The sequence below is a fragment of the Amia ocellicauda genome, chromosome 4 (genome assembly GCF_036373705.1).
Source record: "Amia ocellicauda isolate fAmiCal2 chromosome 4, fAmiCal2.hap1, whole genome shotgun sequence".
NCBI lineage: Eukaryota > Metazoa > Chordata > Actinopteri > Amiiformes > Amiidae > Amia > Amia ocellicauda.
In genome coordinates, this window is record NC_089853.1 from 46,821,828 (window position 1) to 46,845,427 (window position 23,600).

At 39.9% G+C, this 23,600-nt stretch overlaps 1 protein-coding gene across 5 annotated transcripts in view; it reads left to right on the forward strand.

Moving 5' to 3' along the window:
- The first annotated feature begins 13,956 nt into the window (after positions 1–13,956).
- Positions 13,957–23,600, forward strand: part of LOC136748665 (pleckstrin homology domain-containing family G member 4B) — a 36,145-nt gene continuing 26,501 nt past the window's right edge. For all 5 annotated transcript variants that reach the window (XM_066702608.1, XM_066702611.1, XM_066702609.1 and 2 more), the window contains exon 1: positions 13,957–14,271. In XM_066702608.1, coding sequence (XP_066558705.1) covers positions 14,269–14,271 — 3 coding nt within the window. In that variant the 5' untranslated portion in view covers positions 13,957–14,268. The remainder of the gene's footprint in view (positions 14,272–23,600) is intronic.

A 23,600-nucleotide genomic window follows, 5' to 3' on the forward strand; every position in this document is an offset into this window, starting at 1 on the left:
AAATAAAACACACAAAGAACAGGAATATGGAGGCATATAGGACATTAAATCTGCTTTCAGTTCAGGGGGAATCTGAATTTGGCAGTTTGGGTTTTTTGTTGCACTGATTGATGGCCAACAGACATGTGACCTGCACATTGCCAGATACATCTTGCTGCCCTCTCTCTCTTTCTCTCCAGCTGTTGCTGTCTGTACCCCATTCCCCAACTTGTGTCTGCAGAAAGCTATAAATACAGGCCTGCGAGTGTAGACACCCATGGCCTCACTCTCCTGTTGTTTAGCCAGCTGTGGGCTGTCAGTCTGTGTTGGGGCGATGAGGGGAATATGTGAGATGGGTAATTTTGGGTATGGGTGAGGGATAGGCTCCTAACAGGTAGCCCTGAAAGCCTAGGACATAGTCTTCAGCTTGCAAGTCCATGATGTGGTTTAATCTCAGACAACACAAGAAGACCAGATGTTCAGTTTTGATTGCCATGCAAAAACTAAGAATGGGTCTCATGGTTTCCCCCCCTTAGGCAAAGTTTGTGCTCCTTCACAAATAAGGAGTTCATCTAACCTAGATTGTTGACATAACACAGGCTGTGTTGAGTGAATTATGAATTATGTGTTCAATGTGTTCCACAGACTACAAATCAGTGAAATGCTAGAGATGGTGGTGGAAAAAAAACTGCTATCAGAATGGATTGCGAGTGTAGGATATTGCTTAGTAGCCAAGTCTGGATGCTACTGTTGGGTTGCTTGCATGCAGCTTAAAAATGTTTCTCAAGCAATAAATGTTAAAGCACAAAAGAGTTCTGTAAGACGGGTTATGAAGAATGCTAGAAGAAAAAATGTGCAGTTCTGTGATGTTTAAATAAAAATAAATACCCTTCTGTTACATTACCCACAAAACTGCATTTGCTAAACAAGACACTGATTTATGATGCCACTCACTGACAGGGTTACTCAGAAAGTCAGGGTCAGGGGATGGGGTCTGGGAAGTGAGTTCGCCAGTAGGAACAGAATTTTTCCAGGAGATCTATTTATTGCTCTCCGTGCATCTGTTGCAAAAACTGAAACAAATGCATCATGGTGGAACCAAGAAATGTACTAAAAACAGTTTCCTATTTGACCTTATAGGATGCTGTATAGGTTTGAACCACAGCATTTACTGCAGCTAAACAATGAAGTTTCTTAGGTAATCGTTGTGTTTAATTGATTGCATTATTGGTTTTAATGGGTGGCAGGAAACTTATGTATAAAGTGATCAGTTTCAGTTAATGATCTTTCTTCTAAACTATATGGTGTCAAACCTAAAATAATGAGTTTAATTTTATTTATTCAAACAGATTAATCTGTGGAATTGTTCTGTTCTGCAGTACCATTAGTACAAAAGGAAGGGACTGTTCAAATCTGAACCTTGAATCTTGTGAATATAGTTTGTCTGCAGGAGTCTGAATCCCCTTTGCAGGAGGATTTCACAATACAAACAAATGTGAAGTTTCTAAGCAGTCAGCTCAGTTTTGAGATCGGCCAAAATATTTAGTTTGAAAGAATATGGTGTTGTTATGGTTATTTCTGCACATCTAAAAAAATAAGTTTGTTACTTGTAAATTATTTAAACTTTGCGCGATTTTACAATTTGTGCACTTTATCCACATCAATGCTCAATTTCCAATTTTAAAACAGTGTAGTAAACTCCAGTTAAACCCTGGTAATGTGAAGATATATATTAAAAAAAACAGGTCAGGTTATCATTGAATAAGGGTTCTTGCATTCATGTGGGCAGTTATTTAATGTATATATACACTGGATACTATTGCAAGCACTAACCTTGCACACACACACACACATACACACACACAAAGAAAACTATACCTGCACTGATGTCCTGAAAAATGATCTTTCTTTATCCCTCATAAGGTTTTTATGGAAAAAACTGATGGGAATTCCAGGGATGTTCCATTTCCCCCCCAGGGACAGACCTGAAATGGACCCCGGTAACAAGAAACCCAGGGGTTAAATTCCATCGTGTAGAAACAAGGTTAGCTGAGCCCGCAGTTATGACCGTGAGACAGTGCTGCGCAACCTGCAACCAGCAGTTCCTGACCACTAAATGGTTCTTCCTCACAAGGAATGTCTGTGTGCTGAAGTCTGGTGGTGTACACCGAGTGGATTAGCGTTGCTGGGAGGGAAAAGGAAAAACAGGTGACTGATTCATCTCAGGCATGTGAAGTGAGGCCATTCGGTGGAGAAGCAGCAGGTCGTTTCTTCAAGTCTCTTCTTGCTCATCCCAGTGAAGCCAGACTTCAGGGATAAAATATGACATCGCCCTGTGTGTCTACAGAGATTTTGAGTCTGTCCCCAAAGGGCAGGGAGGGAGGGTGAAAGCATATGGCAATAACAGCGAGAACACAGAAGTGACATGTTTTTATTTCAAGGATCCTTCCTGTCAGTTTGACCTTGAGGAAGTGGCTGTTGTAAGGTATAGTCTCTCTTCATATATGCTCTGCTGATGGATTGTTGTCAGGACAGATAATCTCACTGACAGAATATTTAACGTACTGTAGCTGCAGGCTGGGTTTCTGATTTTTTTTTTTCTTCAAGAAATGATGTGACAGGCTAGGCAGTTTTAGATCCACACATCTTCCTGTTGAATTATTTATTTTGATGTATTTATATTATTCTAGGGCCTAAGAAAGCAATATATAGAATTATGATTTAATGTACTGTAGAACCCCTTGTACAATCAAGAGTTATATTTTCAGCTATTAAGGCCTTCTAGACTGCTGCTTTATTAGCATTGTTAAACCAATAGTAAATAGATTGTCTTTTAAGGGAAATTATGTGTTGAGTTAGTTAATGAAGGACAGACCTGAACTGGAAAATCAGAAGTATTGCATTGAATAAGTGGTGCTTTACTTTAGCACCACTTGGTGGTCAATGGTTGTACCTGCAATTTGTTTTTACAGGATTTTGAGTTAAAGCACCTGTCTTCTGGAGATTGACTTTTTCAGACAGATATTCAGAAATAGCATTTTAAATCCGATACACTCTGCACAGTTGCCTGACAGAGTGAGGATTTCTGTCACATAACTCCTCTTGTTTTTTAAGGGGAGGGGGTTGATTCCTTAACTAAATTGCTGTATTCCACTGTAAATATTGTACTGCAGAAGTTTAATTACTTTATTGATCAGCTCTTATTTAATCATTTTAATGGATTTAGAAATTTAGAAACTTGCCTTATGTAAGTAGTTTCAAAGAAAGTAGAAATGGGATAACTTGTTTTTGAATGCATAATTTCTCCCTAATGCCCTTCTAAACTGCTCATTAGAAGGTAACTGTATAAAAATATACCAATGATTTATTGTGTGTAGACCCAGATGCCTAAATTATAGACATATCATGAAAGGAGTGTAGCTAAAGGTGAAGAATAGATAAAAACTTAGCTTAGTACATGGTTGAATGTCATTCCCCATCTACATTTTAGGTAGAGTTGGTCAAGAAAGATCTAATTATTGCTGTTCTAAGAAATAATAATAATAATAATAATAATAATAATAATAATAATAATAATAATAATAATAATAATAAACCAAGTAATTAAGTTAAAGAGTTCAGTAACCCTTAACAATTAAGAAAATCCAGGTGAAGGATGAGAACTCCTGAGAACAGTTATTTGCAAAAGATTTGCTAGGACAACCACAAATCTCCAAATATATATTTCTGTCTACTCATTTAACATCTAATCTAAAATGTTCTGGTTTACTCAGATAAGCTCATTTATCTAAAAAGTATGCATGCATGTGTATAAACCCTTCTTTATTAAGTTGCACTGTCACTTTAATAGCCCAGGGTTCAGTGTACTTAATATTCTCATGTGGTCAGAAGCAACTGGCTTGCCAATTGTGGTTAAGGGTCTCACTGTGCTGCCTTTCTTCCCATTTGAAAAAGAAAACGTACCGTTCCTTGCTGGACTTCCTGTGTGCGCGTCTCGCTCTGCTGGATAACTAGCTATCGGCAGGTGGCTCTGAACTACGTGTTTGGTTCAGGGGTCAGTGTGGGTGGGCTGAAATAAACCGTGTTTGGTAGCTCTATTGGTTTAGATTCTGGGTTTCTTTTTTGCTTGCAAGTCGTCTTGATTGTGCGCCGGTTGGTAACCTGCAGTTTCTTTGGCACATAATGCCAACGAAACATCTGCTGCCTTCATCCGCACACAAGAGTGTTAACACTTGGGCCATGTCTCCGCTGAGGATTAGGGGTTCTGCATAGTTTAGGAAGACTGTAAATCAGCCAGGGATTAGTCTGCTTTCCCATGCTGCGGTCCAGGGCCAGCTGACCAATGCCCTTTTTTGATTTAAACACCAGTCTAAATTCCCTTTTTGCGAATTAAAAAAACTAATAAAATTGCCACCTCAGATTTTGTACATCCTTACAATCCTAGTTTGTGATCCACGACATCAAATGCAAAGCCATTACATGCATAGTAAAAACACTACAAAAAACACCATTGTGTTGGAGAGATGTACACCTGTTCTCTCAGCGTCACCTGCAATAACAGCGAAGAGAAGGAAGGAATGCTTGTGTTCTTTGTGGTTTCCCATTTTGGACAACAGAATTCCTCTCTTGCTGTTTTTCTGCCAGCTCGATTCACGTTTGCTTATTCAAGGCAATTACACGTGTGCACATTTCCCATAATTATAGGTTGTCCACACAGCTGTCCAGTTCACACATCCGTAAACGACGAGAAAGCAAGTCCTCCACTTTAACCCGGGGAGCCCTTTTAAAAATGCTCCTCTCTTTGAATTGATTACAGATTTTCTTCAAGGACTTTTTTAATGAGTGAAATCAGTCAGGCAAATCAATCAGAGGAGGCTGGTGAGGGTCATTTATCATAGTCTCTGGATATCTACAGAACCATCATTCTTGGTTACATTGAACTTGTTTAAATTTACATTGAATACATAGCTTTTCAAATTGAGCTTTGTGTTGCACACCAGTACTTGGCATACATATTTTGATAAGTTTCAGATTCTTAAACTTGATTTATTATTATTATTATTATTATTATTATTATTATTATTATTATTAAGGTCACCAAACAATAAATAAATAAAAAGGTGGCTCTAGGCAAATTAGAGTATTTAATTTTTGTCACCTTACTCATGTATGAAACAGCAGAGAGGATAGCCAGCAAGTATTGGAAATGTGAAAAGACTGAAATGGAGAGTAATTCTGCAAGGAACCTTCAAACAGCAAGACATCTCAAACTGCAGGTAGGATAATACGATCATATAAATAAACCAATTACTATCCAGGCGAATACAAATAGTCATTTTAAATTGCTGAATGTACTGTGATCTATAAAAAGTAAATACACTAATGGTAACTGTGATGTTTAAGTATCTAATTAATTGCTAAATATCTGCAATTTTTGTTCTGTACCCTGGATTCTCATTTGCCAAAGAGGTTACATTAATGTAAATGTGTAGTTCAATATAAACTACAGTATAAAACACAACCCAAATAGCCTAGGCTCTTTGAAATATGTATTTAAAGCATAGAACCTCTGTGACCTTTCTATATCGAGATGTAGAGGATTCCCCATGGTACTAATAACTGGATCTTTTTCTCACGTTTGCATATGGTACTCCAGAAATAGTTGTTCAGCAGAGCGATGGGTTGGCTCTGAAACACGGGACTTCTTTAAAGATGCACTATAGATAGGGGCTGTGTCCTTCAGTGCCCTATAAACCAAAGTGACTGGTTTATAACCAATTTAGCTATTAACTATTAGTTTTCCATTAGCCAGTGGCGTTGCACTAGGGAGCGAAAAGGTTAACAGAAAACGAACCTGGCACAAATGCTCCGTTGTTAACCACCACTGCCTAGCAAACGCAGAAGGAAGTCATGCTAGTAAGGCAGTACAGTAATCCAATCATAGATTCATCAATTCCATGGGATTCGTCTTCTCAATGGAAAGGCAGTAGAGAGAACCCGACTTAACAGTCTGACAGGCACGAAAAGTATTACTTATCAGGGCGGAAACACGTGCCAAGCTTTTCCTCTGGCAGAGCTCCAGCCACTCATGATATCACTCCTGTGCTACAAACTCCTAAAATTACCTCCGTAAACTCTGGCAATGAGGTCGTCAGCGTCTGCTCTGAAGTCGCTGTAATCACACCCTGGTCAAGAACACGGCAACTGGCACCAAGTAATAATGTGATAAAGGAAAGGGGGTTAAGACTAAGGCCCAGACCAAAAAACTAAAACATGATCTACCTCTGCACTTCATAAACTTGTACCCTATCGTGTTTTGATTTAGAAATTGATCAACTGTGGTAGATTACGGGTCTGCACTTAGTGATTCACAGTAGGACAGTGTTTTGATTTGGTCTAGCCCTAATCACAACCGTACAACTAGACCGGAGAGCGTGGAAGCCCACAATGTCAGGAACTTTTAATATTTCAAAAGAGTTTCAAAGTTTAAATGAAGATTCAGACCATAGATGTGTTTTTTAAATTTACCTTGAAAAATAAATGTTATCTTAACTAAAATATGACAATGACAATATACAGTTTGTGTTGTTTATCATTACCCTTATCACATATTATTGTCGATCTCTGTGTTCATCTCTTTGATTTTATGTTCAGTACTTTCCTGATAATAGGTGATAATAGGGCAGCAGTGTGGAGTAGCGATCAGGGCTCCGGACTAGGGTTAGAGTTGTGAGTTCAATCCCAAGTGGAGGACACTGCGGTTGTACCATTTGAGCAAGGAACTGTGCCTAGACAGCTCCAGTAAAATCCCAGCTGTATAAATGGGTAATTGTATGTTTATAAACCAAATTAAAAAGTGATATATTGTAACAATTGTTGACCTGGATAAGAGCGTCTGCTAAGAAATATAATATTGTCAGACAGCATATATTTAAATGCATTAATATGTGCATGACATGAGGAATTGTAATCCAATAATTTTCACATAACTTCACCTGACATATGTTTTTAGAATAATGCCCATTTAAACCAGCATTCCTACATAACTGCATAAGGACTGGGCAGAGCAAATAATTGCACAGCATCGCGCAGTACGATAATTAGACCACTGGATTGGAGCAAGGGCGTGCCATCTTGTCATGGCGCAATAACAATGATACCATGGTGTCTTTGACATACACATCTAGAGTCCTTCTGGACAAAAACATTCATACCGCGGTGTAGCGCATAACAGTATTCGGAAAATAATTAACTGAGGTGCTTGTCGTATACTATAAAGCAATACATGTCAGCCCGGGAATAACTATCCTTTTAATATTACATTTTTCCTCTGCCCTTGTTTGAATTGTAGGCCATTTGAACCAAATCGAGGTCCAGAACCAGGTGCAGATGTTTCCTCCCGAGACGCAGGACATCTTTTCTCTCCTAATTTACCCTTGAAAAGCATCTGGGTCATGCAATGTCCGGGGAGAGGCTTGATTTAGGAGGCACCACACACACTACTTTTATTTTTACAGCTCTTTAAAACATATATAAAAACAAAAAGTGCTGAAAACTTTCATGCAGCTACACTGAAAATGTCACCGGTAGGGATTTCTGCTATGTGTCAGTCTTGGCTACTATACCCAGCACCAGGCGCAGTTCAATTTTTGTATTATTTTTCATTAATCTAGCTGTCAGAACAAAGGCCTTTTACAGATTTAAGCATTCACTGCCAAGTTTGTATTACTGGCTTGGTTGCTTTTGGTTCTTTTAATTACTAATACAGTCAACTTCTTTACAAGACTGCTAAAAAACATCCTTACCTCCAGTTTACAGTGCTGCCGAATATGGAACAAAAGTATGAGCACAGTTCATAAGATTTTGTTCCAAATCATTGGTTAAAGCAATAAAGTTGACCCATTGACAAATTTGGAAAACTTGCATAGTTGCTATTAAGTGTCACGTTTTTGTTTGTTGGGGTGCTGTTTTTTAGATCAATCAACATCGCTCAGATATAGGTAGCTATAATAGACAGTAATACTCTCAAACAGTAATAATTTTTTTATTTACTTTTTACAAGAAAATGGTTTATATTGATTTTACTTGCATTAAACTTGTTAAAGGTTAAAACTCCACTGAAAATCCATATTTTCTCAGGTTATTCTATAAGTAGAAATATATTCTGTGGCGTGAGTTTTTCATGTCCCCTTGATTGTCACGTGACCAATCTTTAACGGTTTGTAGAAACCTCCGAAGGTCTGGAGAGCGAACGAACCTTCGAATGTTCAAAGCTTCGAAGACAGCCCTATTGACAACTTATCTGTCAATACTGTGCCCGTTAAAAAAGTGTATTTAATCACTTAAGGTGAAAACATTTATTTCAAACTGTATGGGGGACTTTTATCAGTAGCTACCTCGTTCCTGTAGCGCAGATTTCCGCAGTTCTGCAGAATTCCACCGATCCCATTAGTGAAGCAGCGCAGATCCGCACAGAAATGCAGAAATCTGCGCTACATGAACACGACCTACATTCACAAGTGCATACAGAGCCATTGCATTTAAATTACGTGTGATGCAAAGGTGCGTGCTTATCATGCCATGCTTTTATTAGTTGCAATGAAAAGGTTGAAGCAGGAATGTAGGCTAATTGTTTCTTCTCAAATTGTGTGACTGATGGGACTTGGATGTACAGTTTTATTTATTAGTATTGTAGAGATATAGGGTCTCTGCTACTTGGATTCTCCACTAAACCAACAAATCATGAGAGGGAGTTTGGTTTCCAGCAACAGCTTCTAAATGGAGAAACTCTCTTCAGACTATTTCTAAACTACTTTTTGCCTACTTCTGCTCTTCTTAAGAATTGTAGGAACCGGGGCACCCCCATAGATCAGCTTGCCCCATGTTACTGGCTCCCCTGATCATGGTGCTCCCCCTGTTCCCATGCGGGGTTGACCCATGACCTCAGAAGCCACAATGTCTCGCTAACGAACTAACAGAAAACAATTGCCCCACCCCCAACACACAGAACAGACAAGACACACTGCAGTCCCAGAGCGCTACAGTATTATTAGCAATGGGGTTTGGGGTATTCTTCATGTTTTAAATGCAGATTTGTGTGTTCTTTAAATCTCTGTAAAAGTTTTCAAAAAGTACTTAGCAAGGAAGGCATTAGATTCACGTGTACTTGGACAGTACCTGGCCATATTTGCATAGTGTAATCGACTGTTCACTCTGTGTTGTGTTCCGGTTTCCAGCTTTTTCATATCAGCTTCCCACTGTCAATTTAGTATTGGAGATGTATCAACATGGATGGAACCCAGGTTTACCCAGGTAAATTGTTTTCATAAGACTCACCAGTCTCTTTTAATACTTGGGATCTGAAATATATGGAGTATGAAGAGTGATTATGAAGTAGCAAAGTGGTTGTGATAAACTAAAAAGTTGCACTTTAATAAAGCAATTTTTTCAGATTTGGTTTGGTATTGATAAATTAAATATTTATCAACACCCAAGTTTGGCAAACTGATGTTATCCATTCCTAAAACAAATTGTGTTTACGTTAGATTTGAATACTGAATCCATTTATTATAAAAAAAATTCTGCCCATCCATCAAGCACAGGACAGATGTATTGTCACTCACCTCGGTCTTCAGCATCAAAGCAGCCGTCGCGTCACATTCGCCTTTCGCAGTATGATATGACAGCTACAGCTGCGCGTCCCACACATCTCGATACAGCGGTAGCCGCTCCAGCCATGCGGGTGGGGGGGTGGGGTTTTGGTAGTTAATAGAAACTGTCTGCAAGAGAGATGAGTCACCCGCCTCTGGATCCCCCCCATCAGTCACACACACACAGTACTCCTAAACTTTCTTTAATGTTCTCCGAGAGCAGCATGAATCTTTTTTTTTTCATTTCCTTTTGTAGTCCATGCCAAGTGTAATCTATTACACATGCAAGTTTTAAAAACAGGCATGGAACGACACACTGCCTGGTGGAGCTCTGAGGACTGGAGGAGGGTTGTGACCAGACTGTGAGCAGCAGCGGGGGGGAGACAGAGACTGCTGGAAGATGTTCTTTTATCCTGCAGACTGCGGCCACTGGCCCTCCCCAGACAGTGGCAGCCAGTCCTCTATAAACACTGCGCTCCACAGTCACTTCAGAAGTCCAACAAGCTTTATAATCGGATGGCCATTTATATTCTTGGATGTAAGGCGTTGGCGTTATTTTATTTTTATTAATGAAACAAATATCTCACTTGAGTGATGGAGAAGAACAAACTTGCTCGTAGACATCTGCAATTGTTATGCACACTTTCAGTCTGAGTTATTCTTTATTTTCTTTATTCAGACTGTTTACGATTAACTATTTACAAAGTGTTGTCAGCTGTCTAGAGGTGAGGCAGCATCCACACATGTTTGCCACAGGCTCTGTCATAGGTGGGAGAGGAGGGGCAGGTAAGCTAGCACAGACTTCTCTAAATACAGTGTGTTGCGTAAATGCGGTGGGTTGGAGCCAAAAGCATGCAAACCTTTTGTTAGTCACCAGGGAGCATGACGGGCAGCACCTGCGTTACAATACTGTAGTCACAGACCACACTGCACTGCATATGAACAACTTAGCCATGTAATTTCAGCTGGAAAAAAAATGCACTAACCTGGCTGGCACCTTATGGCTGATCACTTAGCATGATCTTTCATATAGACGGGTTATGCTCTGGATGACACCAGCAGTCCTGAAGGGGCCACAACACAAGTGGGGGGAATGTATTTAATCCAGTAGGGGCCAAACACTCCCTTAGATTTGTGTTCGATAAATAATGGACAGAATCTCTGTCTTCAAATTATGAAAAATTCTACTTTGTACAAGATGGTTTCCAACCTCAAGTTTTACTGGTTGAAAGTGACAGTGACAAGTCAGCAGAAACAATACATTCTTAAAAAACAAACAACAGTGCAGTTATAAGTCCAGACAGTGAACATACAGTGGGAAAATCACATAGTGCAATTGGGTATCAAGAATAGATTCTGTGGATTTAGCCTAACCAGACACATGGATTAAACACGCTAGACATGGAGAGAACACTGTGCCCTTTATTGTCATCAACATAACTTGAGCGAAAAAGTAGCACAAGGTAGAGCTACAGCTGTTCCAGGTTAATCAGGGAACAAGCTTAACAGGCAAGTGTGACGAAAGCTCTCACTTCAGCCATAACCGAAACAGAGTAAGCATTTGTGTAGTCTTCTCTCGACTCAAGTCAGCTCCCAGAGCCAGTCCAAGTGCGGCTTCCTGTCTGGAATCTGTATTTACATACTCCGACTGATTTCATATCTGATGTTTAAGATAACCAATCCAACAGTCTAAACAAACCCCCTCGATATTATAAACATTTACATATCCAAAGGAAGGGCAAAACACCGAACGGAAAAGAAGACTCGCACGCTTCAATTCTCGCCGGGTATCATTGTAGTGCCTCTTTGTTCGAGGAAGGCACTTCACCTAATCTCCTAATGAACAGCAAACAGGGCAGGGCAGAGATGTCTGAATTATATGCACACTTTCTCCATCTGTAATCTTTAACAACAAGGAGCCAGTCAGCAGAAGAGCGCTCCGATGTTTGCCCAGAGATCAGCAGCCGAAGGAAATATAGTGTTGTGGTGGGAACGGGTGGAACGTGGGAAACAGATCATATTGGTCTCTGATTACCCTTTGGAGCACCTTGTGTTTTTTTTTCTTCCAGGTCTAGTACAGCCGATGGGCGAGAACTTTCATTGCAGTAAATGCTGAATGTGACCTCTTTCTAGTCTGTTTTCCCTGATCTGAGAGCCTAAAAATGTTCCTTGTTTTCCTTTGTGAAATCTAACATCCCTTTCATGGGCCGTTTACTAAATTATTATTATTTATTTTTTAAATCCATTGCTTGGTCCTTTGACAACAATTGGCAAAACATGACAGATTTTCATTAATCAGAACAGACCTACCAATGACTCATGGAAGCTTAAGCCCTCTATACAGAAGGGGGGGCCCCTATTGTCTGACCTTGCCTAGCAGCACACTGTGTGGTTTGTGGGTCGAGTCGTGTAATCGAGTGGGGGGATTTTTGGCCTGGGTCCCAGTTTGCTAATCATTAAATGCGTACTCCTTTTAGATGGGAAGGTTTAACCTTTTAGATGGCAAATAAAAACAACAAAGCTACAGAATGGTAGGACAAATACACCCTCGTTATGAAAAGGTTGCTTTACAGGAGCCTCCACAACTAACAATGCTATATTAAAGTGTGAAACTATGAGTCTGAAGAGATAATTCAGTTGCCCTTGACATAATTGGCATATTTTGGGGGTTATCTATTGCTAGGACAGTACAGTATTATTTGCATGTAGAGATACCTTCTTGGCAACAATTGGCAGTGATGGACCTAGAAGCTTCATGGGATTGTAGCAGCCATGTTGAAAATGTACATTTGGTGTTGAAGAGAAGAAGGTGTTAAAATCCAGCTGCAATTAGTAGTTTACAGATTTCCTTATCGAATGCAGAAGCAAGGAGACACATTTCACCCTTTAGTGTATATATATATATATATATATATATATATATATATATATATATATATATATATAGTATTTAATATAGTATATATAGGACCTAACCAGGTTAAGAGACAGACAGATGTTTACACAGAAAGTTTAGCTGTTTAATCCCATTGGGTGAGTGGCATTGCTACAGGTAAGGATTAAATGCTTTAGGCTTTATTTGCTTTGCAGCTTGCAGTTATGTTAATCGTGACTACTCTCAGAGGGCTGTGTTTATACAAAGCTCACATCTGTCGGCCGGTTTCACTTTGAAAAAGGAGCATCTGGTTAAACAATAGTGCTGTTTGAGACGGGAATCTCTCCAGCATCTGGACAGTAGTAGCAAGGTGATTTCCCATCAGGTGAGATCCAGGGGGGAGGTAGTCATTTGAGTCTGACGTGCAAACGCTGATGTCGGCGCAGATACAGTGGATTTGTGGATTTGTAATATACAGCTAACTTGTGGATTGGTTCTCTTGTTTTAGGCAGATGCAAGAATGGGTGTAGATTGGAAAGGGAGGTGGGGGGTCTATTTAAATGCAAACAGAGAGGAGGAACAAAAAAGAATGCCAGTAATTTCAGTTTGAATTCACAAGAGCACTGTGACTTCCCAAGGGGTCTGCCACTCACTGGAAAGGAATTGTCAGGAAGGATTAGTGCTCATCCAAGGCCTGTGTTATCATCAACATTTATAGGCTAAGAACAGAAAGGGACCCCTAGTGAAAAAAGTCAAGAAATAAGAGAGATCAAGAGCTAGATGCAGACATGGAGCTGCGTGTAATGGATACAGGCAATGAAAACACAGCAGTCAGGAGATCTGGATTATGAAAAGGGTTTTCCGAGCAGACGCGTTTGCGTTTGAAATCCTCCGTCGTGGAAATTCCTCTCTGCTTGCACAAATCTAATTTCCCAGACCTCCCTAGGGGCTGACAAGGGTTAACCGAAAGCAGAAAGACTGTTGCTCTGCATTCTGGGGCTGCTTTGTTGGCCTGCTCAAGCAACTGCTCAGAATTGGGCAGAAGATGTCCCAATGTAGGGGCAATGTTTGCCCATGCCTGCCTCACTCCATTGCACCATTTCAGTGCTGCTCAACACTGAGGGGAAAGTGTTATCATATCTAAGCAGGCAGCTTCAAGTGGCCATTAAGCCAAGAGGGATATTTTCTTCAGTCTTAATTACTGGAGTTCACAGAAACAGTCCTGAGGGACGAGCCTTCACTGGAAAATAAGTAGTATGGGGGTGCAGGAGTCGGGGGTGTTTGTGCTTGGCTTTTCTTTGCTCTGCTTTCAGCTGCAGAGAGGCCTGGAGCTGCTGCTGAGAATGCTCTGAAAAGCCTTCAGGGGGATTTCCTCTGAAAGGGAAAGCAATTCTCCTCCCCCTCTCCTTGTCTCTCTCTCTCGCTCGCTCACTGACTCACTCTGGCCCTCTGCAGTTATGGTCAAATCCCACACAGTGCAGACGGAGAGAGGCAGCAGCAGCAACAACAGTTCGGCGCTCTGTGTGCTTGCTGTTGATTTCAGCCATCAGGGATCATGGGGGTTGCCCCGGTCAGTTTGCTGTGCTGCAAGAATCACTTACAACTGGGGATTCCTGCATCCACGATAGTATGTGGGGCTTTGATCACTGTGGACAGAGGACTAAACTAGCCCCGGGGGTTGATAGCCAGAGAAATTCCTTTGGACAGGATTACACAGAGAAAGATGACCACGTTTAACAGCATAGCCAAGACACCTTAGGAATCATGGTAACTGACTTTGTTATTTTCATATATTTGTTGTATTTTCCTTTGATTTCCTCTGAAAATACTATTTTTATGTGCAGTTAAAAGTTTCAGTGTGTCTTTAAACTTGTATTGAGCTGCAACTGTGCTCCGCTATCATGTGAGCTGCTCCTAACAATTGTTTTTTAAATGCTTTTGAATGTGTCTTGCTGGTGTATCAGACGGGGGAATTACTGAAGCAAGCATTTTAAATATGGGTTGGACCTGCACCTTCTCAGTTTAGTTTTTCTTGCACTGCTAATATAATTATGTTACTTTCTTTCAAGTGGTGCTTTGGGAATCCAATTTGTCAGGTTTCCACCTCACTTAATGTGGCTTCGGTACTGTTAATGGAAGTGTCGCTGTAGTCAACAATGTATATTCATTTCTGAAGTCTGTGTTCACACAGAATACATTCATTGGTAACGGAGTAAAGCTGCACACACATGCTCCCTATAAGCCCGATAAACTGATAAATGCCAACCGTTTTACTTTTGCAATTTCACTCCTAGATCCTAGAAGGCGGATTTTGCCTTTTGTCTTTTGTCTAACACAAACTTTTCCTCCCCTCTTGTCTAGTAGAATATGCAAATTGAGATTCTTCAAGAGGATCTGAATATATTTCAGCTGTGTGCACACATGTAGTAGCAACTTCTGCATTTCTGTACTACTGCGTGTGATTTGTGACCCTGCTTCTGCACAATGAAAGTAGCAAACCTGCCAAAATGCCTTCAAATCACTACGGTCTACTTCTATTATATGGTTACAGTTGATTGATCATCATAATGAAACTACAACCCTCATGCTGATGATAAGACTTTCTGCTTCTCTGAGCTAAAAAAAAGGAGAGGTAGGCAGGTTCTCAGATAACAAGCCAAGACACATTAGATAAGAAGCTAATACTTGTTTTGTAGCATTTAATTACATGCAGTAGGTGCACAGTGATGAGTAAGGTGCTGAAGTTGATGTATGGGGTGTTTGTGTGGTTTGTTGTGATGGAAAATGTGATGATATTTTAAGCTTGTGGACTGAATAAAATGGTACAATGAGGGGCTACAGGTGACACCCAGATGTAAAACGGCTTGACCACTAGGTGTTTTGGAACAAACAGATCTAGCTGAAAATGACCTGAAAATATACCAATGATCACAACATTATAATTAGAATTTGAGTATAATAAGTCACTATAGAGACCATAACAAGTTTGTAAACATTACAGCATTTTTGGGTTTCTTCTCTTCCAAATTCTGCAGGGGTGCAAGTGAGATAATATACCCTTTGGATCATTAGGCTAATTCCTAAAGCAGTGTTGTTTAGCCTAAAATGCTCATATTCAAACTAGTGTATCAACCAGAATGCAACAGCCTGCCATGAGCGTAAGCACAGTGCAGTATTTTATTCTTGACAAATTGACGTGAATGTCCGAAACCTTTTATAGCATTGCACCTTTTTCCAATTTGGGGAAAGCTATCTATATATGAGTAAATCCATATGGATATTTGGCAGTGTTACCTCTGTCAGGACTGACTAACAGTTTTATGTGTTTCACTCCATTTAGCACAGATGGAAAATTGGTTTTCTTGCAACTAAGCCCAAGTAGCAGCAGCTGAATTTATCTATCTATTAATGTATCATTTATGGTTGGATTTTATATATACCTACCTGACACCCCTAGGCAGATTCGGTTAATTTTTCATTAATTTTTTAAATTTAATTCTTTAAGACTGTAGAGTTAGATTGCTCTCCTTTTGAGACATAAGTATCCCTAAATACTGACACTGTGTAAATGCTGTTTTCTTATCTGCTGTGGGTTGTAGATTAACTCCCGCAGGTCATAGAAGCCAAGACACAGACTACTTATCGCTACTTATCAGGAATGTCGAGATATTGTGCGAAAGGGTCTGCCTGTCACCAGACTCACCGTTCACCGTTCACAAGATGAAAGAGAACGTTTACAGCAGCTTACGCCACAAGACTGAATTTATTGTGACAGACTAGGACAAAGGCATTGTACTTCGCTGACGCATAACAAGAGTTAAACTCAGTACGGATAGCATACCATTCACCTGAAGGAAAAGTTGTAAAACTCCTTCAAAATTAATTGTTTTTACACATATTTTGATAATTTTACAATGGCACTTTTACAAACTTACATAATGTGTGTGGTGCCTGTACTGAAGCTTTTTTCACTCCTTCATAATTGATAAGACAGTCGCTTTTTGTTTTGGGAGGGAGCTAATATAGTTACCCCCTTTAAAGTACTTGGGTTTTTCACCAAATGATGGAAGCCAATGCCAAATATAAGCAAGGAAAGAGGTCAACAGAGGGAAAATGAGAAACAGGTAGCCTGATGTGTCTTTTTCTCTTTTACTTTGCAAGATTAATTAAAATATCAAATTTGTGTTTGTAGATGTATATGTGTTTGTGTGTGTGTGTGGTTGTTTAACTCACAATTGTAGTAATTTCCAAGCAATTTTATAATAGGTGTGTTTTCCCGGTTGAGATAGGTGAGCCAAAATGCTTGACTTCACTTCCTCTTGTGTTCTTTCTGTATTGTAATCAGAAAGATAACGCACATATGGGGCAATATCAATGTAACCTTGCAAGACTCATAGCAGCCCGGGGAATTGGCTTGAGGCCAGCATGTTATCAGCCAGTAAACCCCTGCTGAAGAAACACCCAGCTGCTCCTCAGACCAGCCATTCCTAATGTAGATCTCATTCTCTGACCATGGACAACTCAGCCGCTGCGAACAATACGATCATTTGTTCTTCCTTCCAAATCTGCTTTCCTAACAAGCATTACTCCCTGGCTTTCCTAAGTCACTGTGTTTTTTTTTATTTCTTTTCTTGGTGGGATTTGACTTTTTACAGGATATCAAAGCGTTGGGAAAGAAAAGATACTAATAAAGATCTAGGAGGTATCGCACTGACGCAAGAATTCTGTGGGGCAAATGAGGGTTAGAGATCTGCAGATCCCTATGCAAAACATAATTTTCATTTGCTCCAATGGAAAATCCGTGCAAAGGCAAATCAGAGTTAAAGTCTGTCACCAGTGCTTGCTTTTCTAACACAGCACATACAGTCAATCTGGCCCTTCTGTCTTGCAAGTTGCCACCTGTTTTACCAAGTGAGAGATTTGCTTCCCTGCTCCTCAGACTTCCGTTATCACAGATGCATCACTAAGATTGACTGGGTCCACAGAAAGAAGAAAACGGCATCTGTCTATGGTATTTGCTTGCATACCAAGTAGCACACACACAATCCAATATGCTTAAATGCATAGTCCTGGCACTGTACTGTACAAGAACTGTACTGTACAGGCTATCCTTATTGCAAGCTGTATTTATTTTACCTTATGCAAGATAGATACCACTAAATATCTTTTTGGATACATAAAATGTAATACTATGCACATATAAACATTGATAATTCTATTCATTTGTATGTGGGATTAACTGTGTCAGCAAGTAATATTATAGCTGATGTGTCATGAGATTGATTTGCAAAACTTAGTGATTGGTACAGGCTATATCAATCTCACACTAGCCAAGAAAAATAGCTGATGTCATCTTATTGTAGATAAAGGTCTCAAAAAAATCCCCATTTAGAATTAATGCAATAACAATAGGAAGAATAATGGTAATTGTACCTGCTCTAAAATCCTACATTGAACTGGTGTAGCCTTTATAATCTGAAATAACTTTTTCTCTCTGCTTCACATTCCTCTGTATATTTGTAGGACAGTTTTGCAAGGGAATGGTTTAATTATAATGGAAAAAGAACTGGAACTGGAACCTCCCTGTAATCCAAATTGTATTAAAAAAAAAATGTTATTTTGACTCCGTTTATACTGAAACTCCCATATTTGTGGCACAGAAGCCATAGACCTGGTTAGACCTTACTGTACCCCTTGAAATGCACACTACACACAGCAGTCCAATGTCAAACAGTGTTATATTTGTAACGTTACACATCAGGCGTTTTCCATTCCGACTCTGTGGTCAGACGGCTGTGAGTCTTGTTTACTTCTCCACAGGCTGAACTCTGCAGTTGTGGTCCACCTGGTTTGTTTTTCAGATCATTATGTAGCTCCTGATGTGGATTTCTGGTCCACTTTGGCACACCTGACCCCCTTTCCAGTCAATAGTACTGACTAGCAAGTGAATTCTAAGAGGTTTAGCAGATTGTGCTGTCATCCTGATGTTGGGTGTGGGATATGTGTGGAGCATTAAAGAAAGTTTACAAATGAGAACATGGTCAATGCCTGTCATGATTTTGAAGACTTGGATCAAGTCCCCACGTAGTCTCCTCTGTTCCAGGGTGAAAAAGTTCAGTTCCCTCAGTCTCTCAGTAGGACATTCCCTTCAAACCTGGAATAAGTCTGGTTGCTCTCCTCTGAACTGTCTCTAGAGCAGCGATATCTTTCTCGAAGTGTGGTGCCCATTTGTCTGGTGGGGGCTATGACTATTTAGCTTGTAGATTATGAAAAAGTTTTGGTCCAGAGCTTTAATTTAGGCTCATTTAGATCACCCAAGCTATTGGGACAGTAAGTGAGTCATGGTGACATGGATGGGACAGTACGTGACTTCGTTCACTTATGGCCTGATGAGCAGTTCTCTTGGGAGACATGGAAACTGGATCTCTTGGCACTGAAATGTTACACTTGGAAAGTCCTTTTCGAGGCAATTTTCTAAACAATGTAAATATGCAGCAATATGTATTTGAAATAGGGGTTAAAGGTTTCCAAAGTGGAACAGAAACGATATCTTTCGCTTGTGCACACTCAGTTCCTGAGGATTAAAAACGATGGCAGGATCTGCCATTCCCATTCACCACAGCTATTAAAGCTTGACTACACTTCACACAAGCGGCGACTGAAACGAAAACTTTGTGAAAAGAGAACTTTGTGAAACAGCTGTAACTAGACATATATAAAATTGTACCTCAAATTTGTGTTGTGTGGGAGTGATGAGGTGTCAGGTTTTTTTGTGTATGTGGTTTTTTTAAAGCAGGATAGAAGGTATGAGAGCAGAGATTTCAAAAATAACAGACAGGACACAAGCTAGACTGAAAATTAATTCAACGGGGGAAAGTAGTGAGTTCCTGTTGCTCACAGCACATTAATCAAAGACTTCCAAAGAACAACTGTGTGCATCGGTTCTCATTTCACGAGCATCAAAGAAATACAACAGACAGAAAGCTCATTTTCTGAATGGATTGAATCCAGTGATTCGTGATTTAACTGTGCCGATGTCAGCAGAAATTTCAAGAAGAGGACAACAGTGTGACAGCTGATCATTGTTGGCAGGGAAGATGGGAGGCCATGATGGATCTTTTTCCTGTTTTTCATTGTTTTTGTGTGGAATTATTCAGTCCAGGATTAGTCTTCAACGCTTGATTGAATTTGGTTGTGATGTGATGGGCAATTCTGTTGGGAAAGGTGTATATAATACAAGTGAGCTATTTGATGAGAACTATATTCTTGCATTGCAGTGCTGTCTCATGGTTTTAATAGGGATTGATGAAATTTAAGGAACTAGCAGTCATTAGCAGTGCTCTTTATAGCCCTGCCTTGACAACGCGCAGATATAAATACAAATTCTTATATCGGGGGGGAAACAAAATCACTGTCAGTTCTGGTGGTGTCTAAGACAAGCCTATAAAAATCAGCAATGGATGCATACCTTGTTTTATGGTCTTTTAACTCTTTTGAGACTGTCTAAGTCACATAATTCACCCTCAGAAGCAAATGGGATGGAAGACGTACAGACACATTAACAGCTTATTAAAGGAGAGATGAAAGAGTTCATGGCAGTAGGAAACAAGAAAATACTGTGATCTCTCTTTAAAGAGTCCCTTTTTCACTTTGCAGTAGTGCAGAGGGCTTTCGAATGGCCTGCTTGAATTGTGTGCATTTTGCCAAGCCCAGAGCATACGAAATAAGACCCTGGGAGACAAAGACCACACTGTCCCTGGAGTGAGAGCTCCCTCCCTAAAGAGGGGAAGAAAGAAAGAGCAAAAGAAAGCAAAAGACAGGAAGAAACAAGCAAGCAAAATAAGCTGAGGCGGCTGGGGAAGAATATGTGATTCTTTCACTAGTTCTGACTAGTCTTTCCACTGAGCAGTTAAAGTTGTGTCCACTTTCACATCAGGCTTTGCTTGTTTTTGTTTTGTCATTGGGGACAACACGCCTACACAGGGTTATATAGGCCATTTAATTACTAAAAAATATTTATGGAAAATAAAACAAGTCACAGGGCTAATAAGTCAGAAGGATGGGGAAAGTATTTATTTTTCCAGGTTTGCTGGGAAAGTAACATTATTTTCTACATCAGAATAAGGTATGCATCGAATTAAGTCTTTAGGGTTTTGATCTAAAGGTTATTGTTTTTTTGCAATTGGTAATTTCAGCATTGTAAAATATACACAAAAGTGACATAGATGACTATTACCAGGTACTGTATGTTTTGTTATGCATGGTAAATATGTGAAGTAAGTTGTGAGGCTCTGATACAGCTGTGAAAGATCCATTATCAAAATAAAATAAAAAAAAGATCCTTTAAAATCAATATAGTGCACAAGGTCTGTATTCTTACAGAACAGCAGGTTCTGTTGTGACATGTTTACACTCACTCTCGTAACATTTTTCAACAAACTACCTCTATGCTAACCCCCTCCTATCGACACAAACGGCCAGGTGAAAGCAGACGGAAAGCCAGACACCTGTTTTGATTTTTCTTTCAAATGATAGATTTCTTCTCCCCCTGCTTTCAATCCCTTCCTAGCTGTCCTCTTGCGGTGTGTCTACTGTCTGAATAGCATTCGGTCTCAGCCCAGTGACATACCTGCTTGCCAGACATTATAAGAAAAAGGAGTCACTTCGAGAGTCTGAGTCACCTGCTCTCCTCGGCCTCCACCACAACAGATGTTGTCTTTTCACAGTGCAATCACTTCTGAGGGGGGAATTCCTTAACGTCGTTTTTTAAACAGGGAGTGATTACGGCTTTATGCCTCGGGCTGGAAGTTGGGTGACTCCGCGTGTGTTTAGAGGTAAACTGTGAGCTCTGCTGATTTACAGACAGGCTGACTTCAGAGAAATTGTACTGAAGGAGGTAAAGTGATCATCGAGGGCTTTTAGTGTAAGGCCTCTTTTTCTTCTCTTGTTTTTGGTTGCATCTCCAATTAGATAAGCATATTGTATTTTGCAAAAAGAGGACAAATTACCTCCAGGTATTTTTTCTGGGATAGGTACAAGATAAGACTGATGAAATTATACAATAATTAAATATGTTGCTTTTAAAAAGGAAAGAAAAAATAAAACATTATTTTTCAAAGATATAGCATATATATTTTGTCAGCATACCTACTGTACATGGTTAATATTTTTAAGTTAATTACCTGTCCAGTCTATTACTGTAACTTGTAACTTTGATTAGTAAAAGAAAGAAAAAAATGAAATATCTGTGCATATCTGAGACAGATCCCAGTGGTTTGGTATAGTGGGTTTGTGGCTTATTTGGGTTGTGTCCCTGAGGTGTGCCTATGTTGGCTTGAGCCTCGAGTCTGACCACTGCACATGGTGTCTTGATCAATTGCCATATTTCAAAAATCTATACAGAGCCAGCCACTCTGTTCCCATTTCGAGCAGATGCTTGTTTTCAAAATAAATAAATAAAATTTGCATCTTGGTGAAGAAAAAAAAACAGTGTTGACAGCAGCAAGCATGCTTCTTGTACAAATCTGTCTCCATTCTGTCCCTCGCATGTCTTATACACTGAACTGTAAACTATGAAAGATGTCGACGAATGATTCCCTTCCCAGTTCGGAGCCAGGTTGCCGGGACGCCTGCCACAGCAATTTTTCAAATCTAGGTTATGAGGTCAGCGTTGCCTAAGTGGCCTTCATGTGCTGTGCAGTTCAGTTTTTCTAAGTCTGTGTTCTTTGACCTTTTCATTAATTACTGGTAATACTTGACAGCCTCGAGCAGCCAGGCGTGATACAGGCCCTGTCAGTTTGTTTATCAGGGATGCTGAAAGAAAGAGATTTAATGGGTGGCTAATACAGGAGCCTCTTGGGCATTGGAGAGAACTCATGACAGAGAAAATGCCTTAATTACAGCAACAGCACACACCTTTGCTCAGTAGTTAGGATTTATTGTAGAGTTAGGACACTTAGTGCAACTGGCAACTTAGAAAAGGTCAATTATTTCCCCCGAATAGACATGTTACCGTAATACTCAGCATTATTGGTAGGTGTTTGTGTCCTTACGAGGGTTGGGCATTTATTATCGAAGATGAGTAACTGCAAGAATAGCTAATCGCTGCAAAAATGACCTCATTGTGGTCGAGGGTGGTTAGGACCAAACCCCCAACTCTCCCACTGCAGGCTCCAGCGGGTCCTTTTGGGAAGCAGAACAACTTGTTTATTCATGTGAGGGTTCTGAGTAATTAAAGCAGGGGGAGCAGGCTAGGTTCTGCATTTTGTGGGTTCGTGACGTGCTTGAAAAATCATTTTCCTGATTAATCAACTGCCACTTTCCAGAGATTTGCTCCAAGGCGCTATTCTAGCTTGAACTTTTCATATTTGCAAGTAGCTTTTCCTGTTCAAGATCATTCTCTTTGCATATCAGGTATGACGGTGGACAGTTGTGTCTGAGAACCATAATAAACTCTTAATTTGTGACAGGTTTTCTGGACTTGGCATCTCCTGCTGTTCCCATAACTATGACTGTATTAAAAGTATTGTATCCAAAGAAAAACAACATAGTGATTCACAGCAGGATATCTCAACTCCAATCATCTCCCCCATTTTGAGTCTTGGGTTTTGATGCAGCCATCACCTCATCTGGAATTGTAAAATCAACGTTTTACAAAATTCACATATTGTAGAAGTAAATCAGGATCTAAGAGTCTTTAGTAAAGAATGTTAAACAGGATATTTTCAATTACATTATGAGGTGCTATGGACAGTTTGGTGAGGTTTGGCCTAAGGATCTAATCTAATCTAATCTAATCTAATCAGGAGCACAGCTAGGGTTGAAACAGTTCAAAACCATAATAGTTCTCATTGATGCTTATATCCACACATAATTTAGCAATGTTTGTATCTGCATGTGATTGTGTGTGTACAGATTTGTAAGCTTGTTTTTTTAATTATTTATGCAGATACAGAGGCACAGCATGAAAGCATAAACCCCTCTCAGTCTTCTCAGAGGAGCCCATGCCGAACTGTCTGAAGTGCACAGCTCGGGGGTCGAGTCTGCAAAGCATGCTGGCAAAGTCTCAGCTGGTAATCGGATACTAAAGACTTAAT